The sequence below is a fragment of the Numenius arquata genome, chromosome 11, assembly GCF_964106895.1.
Source record: "Numenius arquata chromosome 11, bNumArq3.hap1.1, whole genome shotgun sequence".
Taxonomy (NCBI): domain Eukaryota; kingdom Metazoa; phylum Chordata; class Aves; order Charadriiformes; family Scolopacidae; genus Numenius; species Numenius arquata.
In genome coordinates this window covers 18,028,867-18,040,526 of record NC_133586.1, presented here as the reverse complement: position 1 = coordinate 18,040,526, position 11,660 = coordinate 18,028,867, and the positions used below count along the sequence as shown (strand labels likewise).

The 11,660-nt window shown below is 48.1% G+C and overlaps 1 protein-coding gene across 1 annotated transcript; it reads right to left on the bottom strand.

Annotated features, from left to right (window-relative positions):
- Positions 1–10,059: 10,059 nt before the first annotated feature.
- Positions 10,060–11,022, bottom strand: FOXB1 (forkhead box B1). Its single transcript, XM_074156356.1, has one exon. It carries the CDS (start codon positions 11,020–11,022, stop codon positions 10,060–10,062), a length of 963 nt encoding a protein of 320 aa, XP_074012457.1.
- Positions 11,023–11,660: the final 638 nt, after the last annotated feature.

Genomic DNA, 11,660 nt, shown 5'->3' with positions numbered 1-11,660 from the left:
AACTGTCTTTTTAAGCAGTATCTCTTTACTTGGAAAGGAAAAAAAAAAAAATCACCCAGAGCTTGATCATGGAGAAAGTTTAGGGCTGCTTTATTTAGTTATAGGAACTGACAAAGGAGAATGCTTAGGAAAATAGAAAAATGTTGAACAACTTCCAATATTTTGAACAAAAGAAAAAGCAGCATTTAGATATATACGTACAGCCCTTACTGCAAAGGGAGGGCTAATGAATGATCGAGAGTGCTAGATGTCTCATGTGTATTCTTCTTCTCTAATGTTCTGGGTGGCTGTATGATCTGATGTCTCAGTCAGAGACTCTGTGGTCTGACAAGGCTTTACTTCACTTTAGAAAATATTTTGTATATAATTTATGCCTGTGACCATTTAGGAGAATAACGTTGTTCTCTGATACACAACTTGAAAGCATCAACTGCAGATAGAGAAAGTGGAGTGGTTTGATAGAATTTGAGCGCTACAGACAGAACTGAGTTTATTTTCCAATGGAGAGCCTTCATCTGAACATGCAGTAGGTGCCCCTAGTGATTCCTGTGCGATGACTTCAAAACAGCCAGATCTTGAGCTCATGGAAAAAATTCAGAGTAATGCCAAGCTGATAAAAAGACAGCAGATCTTTGTATATCTTCTGACTGGGAGCCAGGGGGGGAAGCAAACAACAAAACCCTACCCCAACTTCCTCAAAAGCAAGGCTCTGGAAGATGAGCCAGTGGTTTTAAAAGGCATGTTCCAAACCATCTTACAGTGATGGGATTTATAATATGTAACTATATATAAGCAGTAATAGAATTTGTAATATGTAACTATGTCTAGACAATGGAGTTTACTGTTAATTGTCCCTCACTGAGTTCACTGAACGGGTGAGGAAGAGAATAAGGTAATTTCCAGAGCAGTCAACCCCTGCCTGATTCCAGATGGTGGTGTCCGTTCTCTGGATTGTACTGACCAGTGCTGGCAGAGCATGAGTTTTAGCCCTCTTGCTGTCTATCCTGTGGGGACATAACCAGTCCTATGGCTCTGATTTAGCTAAATCTTCTCTGGATTGTTTGGGGCTGCTGGCATCCATGGGTGAATGCCAAAACCATCACCAGGGCAGCAACTGGGAAAAAACTGTCTGTGTGTATGTTCTCCATGGCAGCTGGGCCAGCAAGCCTCTTCCTCCTGAAACAGATTATACTAACAAAATGGGCTTTCATTGATATGACTGATGGCATAAGTTCCCTGTGAAGGCACCAACAGCTTTAATACTAGTGTAACTGCTTTCTTGGGATTTTGCCTGCATAGAAATGCTACAGAAAATTAACAAATCCTTTACTTCAATACATCAAATCTAACAAACATTGCTTCGATACAGGCATGACCTAATACTGTCAGGTTTGATGTCATTAGTGAAATTCCAAACAGGAGTTCATCCACCAACTCTTTTAGTGCTGCTTTCAGAAGAAAATCCAGTATTAGTAACTGATGGTTTTATCAAAAGTCTCACAGCGCCTGATGCTTTACTTACCAATCCTGGAGAATTGAATTCTGGAGAATCTCCAATGTTTGATTTGTTGTTTGGAAAGGAGGGAGGGAGTATGTTTGATCCACCTTACCAATGAGATGAAAACTGGATAATGTAGTTTTGATGCAAAAGGAATTGAAAAATTCCTCACCATCAAGAAAGTGGAGTCAAAGCACAGAAAAGAGAGAATTTCTCAAAACTTTCTAGTTTTATCTCAGAAGCATTTAGGACTGTGATTTTGTTAATGTTCAGATAGATTAGTCCATAGCTTGAAGAAAGTATCCTAGCAGTCCTAAACATGGATTCTGAGCTGTCCTTTCTTCCTCCAAGCACTCAACAAAACAAATAAAAAAACCCACAAAACATTTTGTTGAAGGCAGAAAGGAACATAGGACCTAGTATTCTGGGTTTGGTCCTTCCTTGGCCAGTTTTTTTGTGAATGGCGGGAAAAAAAGGTTTCTGGTTTGTGGTCTGAAAGTACTAGGCTAACAGTAAAAGGAAAAAATGAAAAAGAATGTAGATGTTTTCTGAAGTTTTCAGAGTTGCCCATGACCACATGGCATTAAGGCATCTGTGTACGTACTGCATATGACCTAGCATATCCACTGACTGATTGTGACCCCAAACTGAGAGAAAGGTAAATTATTTACCTACACAGAAAACTATCTGAATATCCTGAAAAATCTTCACGGTGAAACCCTTGCTCTATTTAATTCACTAGGAAGTTTCTGTGGATTTTAATGCAATTAAAATTTTACTCTGAAACCCACAGCTACTGTATAAGGCTTCTGCAAGCATGACTGAGGTGAGCCATGGTGTGACTAGAGAACTGTATGGCTGATAGATGAGAAAGCTCAGCAGTGATAAGGCAAGCAAGAAGGGACAAGCTCTTCCCTCCCTCTAGAATTGTCTGTTGCAGGAGTTGTGTGTCTTTCTCTGGCATACACGGTGCCTGTCATTTTCCAGGAGAAATTACTGGTTCCAGTCTTGCCAATCAGGAATGGTTGAAAATTACTTAAAAAATACATCTTTTGGCTAGCAGGGGAAGCCACTTGATGTGGTCCAGCTTGTCCCCGTGTACATTCAGGAGTGTATCTGCTTCTCAGAGCCTCCAGATGTACCTGTCCCTAGAAGTCTAGCAAAGATGAGGAAGCTGTAACTCAATAAAGAAATGAACATGACTATTAACAACTTTCTGCAGGTGTAGAAATCATAAATGTCTGCTTTTGTTTCTGTTAGAATTCCACTCTAACTCTGTTAGAGTTCTCGTAGCCATCAACAAAACAGTAATTTGGAGCCCAATTACATGCAACAGGGATCAACCCTCTCTTGATCCTCTTCCCTATTCTCCAGAGAACTTCCTTAACCTGGAAATTATGAGGGTTAATTATGAAATTATCTTCAGCAAGGGCTCAAGTACATCAAGCACAAATTGAAACACAAACTGTTTGTGCATTTTTGGTCTCCTTCAGCAGGTCTGTGCAGGCCTAGTCCCATCCTTCTGCTCTGTGTGTGAGCAGTTTTATCACTGGTCTAAACAGCCTGACCCTGTGAAAAGCTAAGGAGATGCAAGAGCACAGGGAGAGGTGATGCAAGCCCTGTTTCCAGGGGTCCAGCACTCCAGTGTGAAAGGCTGGGGAACTATCCAGGGGAGGGGTGTCTCCAAGGGGACGAGACAATAACATTATTTAAAGGCCCTGGGGTGCTGACTGCACCTCTCAGCTTCTCGGCACTCTGCTGCCAGGAACCCACATCTTTAAGCTGAGGAGATACAAGTGAAATTTGCCAGCCAGAGCCATAAAGACTCCACAGGAGAGAAATACAGGAAGAGGTGGGAGAGAATGGGAAGGGGATATTGCTCTAGTTGGTAGAAAAATGCACATCTATGGTGTGGAAGAGGTGGGCTTGCAATTATTTGAAGAGATGGTTGTTATCTGCGGCTGGTGGTGGAGCATTGTCTCCCCTGCTCCGAAATGAGTGCTTCATCCACCTTGATATCCTGCAGTGGAGTTTCCTGTCTAGCCTAACATTGACCTAACCTTTCAAGCAGGTCCTTTTGCCCAGAGCTGGATGACATGGTATGCTTTCGTATTCAGGTACTCCCAAACAGAGGTTTTGGTGTCTTTTTGCTTATTTCATTTGCTTTTATATTTGTTTCATGTTTAATTGGTAGTGCAGTGGCACTGCTGATAGTAGGAACAGAAGTGCCCCGTAATGAGTAGCTTAGACTGTTACAACATGGAATGAACATGTGGGCCTGCTCAGGGGAGCAGCCTCAGGAGCAAGAGTTCCCGAATCCTCCAGCAGGCACTAGATGTACTAGCAGTTTTTAAAGGCTAAGAAGGTAGCTAGTGCCACCGAGGGCAGGGCAGCTGGGCAGGCCTAGGAGCAGAACCGGGTCCAAGTTTTGGGCTCAGTCCTTCCTTACTTACCCATTGTCTACCCAGTAGCCATCAAAACAAGCAAGGAGGATGGACGCTGCAGCCCCCCGAAGTGCCTTGATTCCGTCATTGGGTAGGGTGCCTACAGGTGAATATTTAGGACCCCAGTAGGTGCGGGTGGTGTGCGCTGGCTGGGGGAGTTGGGGAAGTGGAAACGCTGAGCATTTTCCTGTGGTGTAAGATTAGTCTTGGCTGTAATGTCTCTCTAAGGAGCTGCTCTAATTAATGCAAAACACTCTAGTTACTACTTAATAAATACCGAGGCCCTTCTAAATAGCACAAAATTAAGAGCCTTTATTTAGTAGTGCCTACAGTTGAGGTACGAGTTAACCTTTCTAACACTTTGGTGCCTCCTGGCAGTGGCCACATTAGGGACACGGGAGGGAGAGGAAGGCGAGGCCCTGTCTGGGTGCTGGGGCGCTCAGCCCCGCTCCGGCTGCCTCAGTGCTGAGGCTCCCAGCAGAGAAAGGATGGCAGAAAAGGCACCTTCCCATAAAAATGCTGCCAAAGGAAGGGTAGGGTCACTTAGTGCATATGCAGCGGTCAGCACTCCTCCGGGCTGACCTCCTCTGCAAACGGTAGCCGTTTCTCTGCTGCATTCGTTGCTTGCTCCCCAGTTAGGCACCGGCATGGGTGAACGGGAGGGAAAAGCTGACTGTCCCCGGGCCTCGGCGGGTCCGAGCGTCCTGGGGCAGATGGCGGAGCCGGGTCGCTGTTTCGGGGGTCTCTTAGTCCTAAGAGCCCGGCGGAGCCCCGCGCCCTGCTCGGGAGGAGCCTCGGTCTCAGCCCGGCAGCGGAGCGGTGCGGTGTGGTGCGATGTGCGGTGCACGGCGTCGCCGGGGCGAGGCGGGTGGGGCGGGCGCGGAGGAAAGCGGAGGGTCTCCTCCGCTTTCCCTCCGCCCGCGGGCGCGGCTTCGGCCCCGCGCAACACGGCGGCCGCCCTCCGCATGTGCGCAGTGCCCTTAGCGCGGCGGGGCGGCAGGCCGCGGAGTGTAAACGGGCAGGTGCGCTTTGCCCAGGCGTCCCGTGAAGGGGCTGCGATTCTCAGGGCAGCTTGGGCAAAGGGCGGATGATTCCTCATTTTCTCTTTGTAAATAAAAACGTTACCTTCCAAACTATAGTATGGCTCGGCTTGATAAATCTGGACCCTTTTGTTGTTGTTGTTGTTGTTGTTGTTTTTGTTGTTGTTGTAGTATTGTATTGTATTTTTTCCAAGCAAGGATGCCAGTGCAGCTCACCCTGTAGTGCAAACGGACCCAGAAAGAGAGAGGAAGATAAAATGAATTTAAATTCCAAAGGGGTTTCAGTGCTGGTTTCCTAGTCCCCGAGTCAGCAATGTGTTTGTGAAAATTCAGCCTTTTTGTCTCTTAGAAAAAAAGGGCTAAATCTACATCGGTGGCCCAGTCTAGGTTTGCTATTCTTTGCATTTTCTATTCAAGTGAATGAGAGTGAATGAAGTGGCCTGGGACCCTTTATTTGATCTACTCAATTGCATAAAGTGACAGAATTCTAATATATTTGTTTAATGCTCTTCAATGGGGCTTTCACTTTCTAGCTTGCAAATGAAGCCTCGATCTGCAAAGTTTTGTCCTTTTTTTCTTTCCACCTTTTTTTTTTTCCTGGCAGAGAGACCATATTTCATAACTCGGGCCACGGTTTGAAGTGATTTCGAGAGGAGTTTTAGACTCGAAAAGTGGGAAATAAAGAAACAGATGTGAAGTTATTGTAAATTCTTATAGTGGGCTCTGGGGCTATTGTAAACCCACTGCAGGCGGTCCAAAGCCTCTCTTTTTCATGCTGTAATTGAAACATATTAATTAGATAATTTGTTGTTAGTTTAAAAGAAACAAATACAGCCCCTCCAAGGCTTCACAGCCTCGGTTTCTTTTTGTTAATAAAAACAAAAAACAAAACAAAACAAAAAACCCCTCAAAGTGACATTTATATTAAGATTCCGAGATAATTCGGCCCTGAAGTTGATGAAGCTGCTAAGTTTTTTCTCCCTTTCCCAAGGACCACTTTTGAAGAAAGGCTGGCTCATAAAACTCCCTCTCAGGGGTCGCCGGGGAGTTCTTTTCTCCCTACCTGGCACAGACCGCCCTTCCCCGCAAGGCGCGGTCCGAGAGAAAATAAATATTCTGGGTGAGAAAGAGCTGGCTTTCTTCAATAGAGGATTCAGTCTTGTGGGGTGGTGTCTTGTCACACGTCGAGGGGGAATAAAACAAAACAAAGCAAAACCAAAAAAAAAAGAAAAAAAAAAGGAGAAAAAGGGAAAAAGAAATATCCCGACGAGAAAGGATTCACATACCATGCACTGACATGAAGCAAAATCCCGAGTCGCCAAGCACGACTGGGTTCGCGGGCTTACCTTGCACAGCCGGGCTCAAACTCATCCTCCGGAAGAAAAGAGCTTTTACCTAGAATGAACGCTCTCTTTGCATCAAGTACGCCCAGCTTATAATGTCTCGCTGGCAAATAAAATTAAAAAGAAAGAAAGAAATCCCCCCCCCTCCCCCCGACCCCCACGAAATGTCTGAACGCGCCGGAGAGCTCGGCCGTGGCTGATTCACTGCCCCCCCCCCCCCTTCGCCCCTTCCCTCCGCGCTGTTGTCTCTTGCTGTTCTATTTCAGATCTGTGTTTATTGACATTGGACTTGAGCCATTAGGGAGATTTAACAAGTCAAAGCAGTAAATTCAAGCGACGCGCCGAGCTGCGTATTTGTTTGAAATAAGCATAGCCACATTTAGGGGCGCGGGGCGCGGGCAGAGGTGCGGTAGGAGCGCGGTGCCGGCCCCGCGGGCTGCGCGCTGGCGGCCGCGGCGAGGGAGGTCCTCGGGCTTGGGCAGTCCCGGGCCGTCGCAGAGATAAAGAGGAAAATGACACTTTAAAAGTTCGGTTGCGAGTCTTACTAACGGATTATGTAGTGAGGAAGCTATTGCACCTTTTGAAAATATTTTGCTTTGGGGTATAATCTTTTCAGGTCGTTATCTCCGCCGATTACTATATCGTTTAAAAAAGACCCTGAAAGTGCAGCTTCGTCTTCTTAGCTGAGCTCGGATTTCATCTTTGAGGATTTGTTCTGACTGCTAGATCTTAAAAGAAAAAAGAAAGGAAGGAGAAAAAGAGTCCTCGTCGTCTAAAAATGTAGGTCATCGCTTGTTTAGGAAAAGTTTGTCGAGTTATGTGTCCATTGATCTGGTGATAAGTTTTGAATGCTTTCTTTAGCTGATCGTGTTGATATAATCGTGGGTTGGACTTGATGAATGAGTTCAGTTGTCCCCCATCTGACAAGCTTTAGCAGCTTCATGCATTTTAATCAGCCCAATGATTCATGTATTTTCCACCTTTTTTCTGTGTGTGGGATCCGTTTTCTTTAAAAAAAAATGGTCGCAACTGGATTAATTACCCTCTACATTAATCTTAAAACTTTTGCAAGGACCTGCGGTACGTAGTAAGGAAACGGGGATGTCACTTGCGCTGTTTATGGTCCAGAAATTCTGAGAGAGATCAGGCAGAGACAAAACCCCTGTAACATCATTGCCGTAGAATTAGTGAATCCTGTCTGTTCATTAGAATACAATGTCGTTTTCTTGCTAATAAGCCTTTAAGTATTCGGGTGTCTCGTAACTGCCCTCTTGGCGCAGAGTGCCTCATCTCTGAGACACTTATTTACTGATTTCACTAGATTGCTTCTATCATTTTCAGGAGTTGTAGAATCCTTGCAAAATCCCTAAAAGTATTGGAGAAGCCCGCCTGGAAGGTGCCCGGAATCCAGTTTTCACTGTAACTGCTTTGCCCTTACTTTTTAAAAAGGGACTGTATATTGGCTTACAGAAAAACGGGTACAATTTTAAGTGTTACAGCTTGCAACCTACTGTTTTTAGAAAGTGTGATCAATAGAGATGGAGAAATTATAGCAGTGGCTGGAGTAAATGCAGTGCTTGAGGAGGTTTAAAAGACAGGTGAAAGGCTACAATAGCTCACTTTTACTCTAAAAAGATTTTGAGATGCCACTTGTAAGAAGAAACACAACTGACAAAAATTCGGTATTCTCAGTCTTAAAAAGTAATTAATTCTTTGAAGATTTTTGTGTTTGCTCTGTATTGTAGAAGCTTAGTAATTTTTATACTTTTTAGAGAAAATTTGGCCAGGAGTATGTAGATGATAAATATACATACACACAGGCGTAAACATAATACGTGTTTATATTCGGTATAAGTGTATAGGACACAGGTGCATATATGTGTGTTTATGCATAGAGGTATATGTATAGATATATAGATACAAAAACCACAGAACACGCTTACGTATGTTACCTTTTTGGTAAGCCGGCAATAATAACAATTTTATCTAACCTGTTCTGGTATGTTAATAACTATACTTATAGTAACCTCCCGTGAAAAGGCTGTTTAGATTATCTAAATATTGGAATAACGTCATTCCTTTTTCATGAACTAATGCTTTTACTCTTCTCGTGTAAACTCTTTTAAAAAAAAAGATAGGAAACTAAATTTGCATTTACATATTTTAATGAGAAAATATTATTTGGACGACTTGGTTCATAATTTAACGTTGACACTTTTCCAACCTTTGTCTTAAAACACACATGCTGGGAACAAGAACACCAATATTTAAAATGCCATGCTTATTCTGTACAGGAGGAAAAAAAAGTTAAATGTCTTTACAGTTTCAACAGACACTAATGCCGTTTGTGGGATGGGGTAGGTGGGGGTTTTTTCTTTTTTTTTTTTTCTTAACTTAAGCAGTTCACAACAGAACATCAGTTCAGTTTCCAGCAAACTACCTAAAACTAGAAAGGAGTATATCAAACAAAAGTGCATTTTACACATTTTATAATCATTCCTATGCACAAACATTTACAGTTTCCCTAGCCCCCTCTCTCTTGTCTGCAAAGCTCCAGCAGAAATCAGGATGACCTCCACAGTTTGTACCTGCTGTTGTGTTACTTCTCCACGTTTTACCAGTGACTTCAGCAGCTTTTCTTAAGCTGTGCCGGGTTGTGTGCTTGGTGACAGGTTAATAGTATTTATTGTTTGTTTTTAGGCTATGAAATAAATAGCTACAAAAATTTATAAAACAAATAAACCTTCAGCTCCCCAAACCTTCAGGTCAATCAGAAGTTAACAGACAAACCAACTTCTCTTTCTCTTCCACCTGAAAACTACAGTACACATTCACGTTACAACAGGTACTGCAAAGGGGGCCTCATCTGATTTACAGTACAGATGCCAGCTCAGTATTTACATTAAAACAGGCGCTTTGTAAACAATATAGGTATGGAGTGAGTGAGCGGGTGCCTTCCCGTCGCACGGCGTCCTGCTCCCGCGGCGCTGCCCACGCTCGCCCCGCACCGCCCCGCGCCCCCGGCCTCCTCGGCGCGGCCGCCCGCCGCACCCCGCACCTGCGGGGCCCTCCCTACCAGCCCACCGCTCCTTCTCGGGGCCGGCTGAGCCTCCTCCCGCGGAAATCCTGCCTTTTGCGTGACACCGGGACACGCAGGGGCAGACACGCACCCACACAAAGGACACGAGCGCTTTCCGGCGTTTCCAAGATCCAAGCGTTTGCTGCTCGGAGGCTGGAAACGCCGCTGCTCTCGTGCAGTGAGGCTGCAGCCATTTCACAACGTTTATGGTTCTAGAGATCGGTCCTGTATAAACCCCTGCTCTTCCCCAGACAAAGGAAGGGAAAGAGGCATCGCCGGGCCAGGCTTGCCTGGTCCCCGGCAAACCGAAGATGCCTGAAGTACTTTTGGAAAACTAGTGATGCGTATGGCAGTTCCTACCGGGCGGGGAGGGGGGCGGGCCGCGTCGGTTCGTTTTGCCTCGGAAGAGCGGAAAACAAAGTTCAGAAGCGGGAGAGAAGCCGGGACGCGAAGGGAGGGCAGGGCTGACGGGGCGAGGCAGAAAGGCAGCTCACGCCAACGGCACACCTCGGCTTCCCGCGGGGAGTTGTCTCTGATTTCGAGGAAAAGAGAGGAGGGAGGAAAGAAGCGGAAGGATGGAGAGAAGGGGAGGGAGGAGAGCTCCGAGGAAACTTTGGGAGAAAGGGGACGGCGGAGTCCGTGCGGGCGGCCCGGGTCAGTGCACCGCCACGGAGTGCAGGGCGGGCGCCGGGCTGGTGAGAGTCTCGCTGGGGGTGGCCGGGCTGCTTTGGCTGGTGGCCGTCTGCGAGGACGTGGGGCTGAGGGAGGGCGGCGAGTTCGAGAGGATGGTGGGGATGGGCGCGGGCAGGGCGGGCAGCGCCGGCACCGCGGCGGGTGTAGGCTTGATGGGGACGGGGATGGCCGGCAAAGTCTGTCCCCCATGGCAGAGCGGCTTAATGGGCACGCCGTAGGCGCCGTACTCGCTGCTGGCCATGGAGATGGGGGTGGCGGTGTCGATCATGCCGGAGCCGTACATGTGGGGCCAGCCCGTGCCAATGGAGCTGCCCACCGTAGTCAACTGGTTGGGGAGGGGGTAAGCGGCCGGCATGGGTTGCATCGTGGAAAAGGCGAGGCCCCCGGGCATCTTGTACTCTCTGGCGATGATGTTCTCGATGGCGAAGGGGTGCTTGAAGCTGGAGGGCTGGGACACGCCGAGGTTGTATGTGGACATCTGTGGCAGGTGGGTGCCGGTGGCCGCCAGGGCGCTGAGCCGCAGCTTCGCCTGCTGCTGGAGGTACTGCGCCGCGTCCGCCGGCTTGCTGGGGGCCAGGTGATCCGATTTAACCACCTTGAAGCGCTTGCGGCGGCGCAGGAAGCTGCCGTTCTCGAACATGTCACCGCAGCTGGGGTGCAGCGCCCAGAAGCTGCCCTTGCCCGGCTGGTCGGGGCGGCGCGGGATCTTGATGAAGCAGTCGTTAAAGGAGAGGTTGTGGCGGAGGGAGTTCTGCCAGCGCTGCGTGTTCTCCCGGTAGTAGGGAAAGCGGTCCATGATGAACTTGTAGATCTCGCTGAGGGGCAGCATCTTCTCCGGGGAGCTCTGGATCGCCATGGCGGTCAGCGAGATGTAGGAGTAGGGAGGCTTCTGATCGCTGTAAGTGTTTCTGCCCGGGCGAGGCATCTTCGCTAGGGGACCCGCGGAGATCTGCAGAAGGGCAGCGATAAGGAGGGGGTCGGGGGTAGGGGGAGACGGGTAAGTCCGGGAGGATTTGCACCGACACCCGGCCGGGGCAGCGGGTGGGTGTGGGGCCGGGCCGGAGAAAGAAGGGCACGGGGAAGGGGCACGGCGGACCTCAGCCCTCGAGGGGGCGGGATGGGGGCAGGGGAAACCGACCCGGAACTCTGCGCCGCCGGCGAGGGAAAAGCGACGTGCCTTTCTCCCAGCTCCGGCCTCGTTCAGCCTGGCCTCCCCGCAGCAGCCCGCGCCCGTAAAGTTAGTGTAGTGGTAGCTCTGCCTTCTGGTCTCGGCGAGGTGGAGAAGGGGACATCCCCCCCCCATTCCATCCCCTCCCCTCGTCTCCCACCCCACTCCATGCTAGCCCTGCATATGCCCACCTTAAAGTTGCTGGAAGTTGACAGTCCGCATCCGGGACGCAGCTGGGAGTCCGGGCTCTTTCCTACCCCGCTCCTCCGGCGTGTCTCTCGCTCCTTTCCCGGCCACTCTGCTCCAGTTTAGTCCTGAGGAGGAAGCGAGCTAGCTTGGTTTTGGGAATCCTCTTGTACACCCCTCCCTTCTCCTCCGCGGGCTGAATCAGCTTC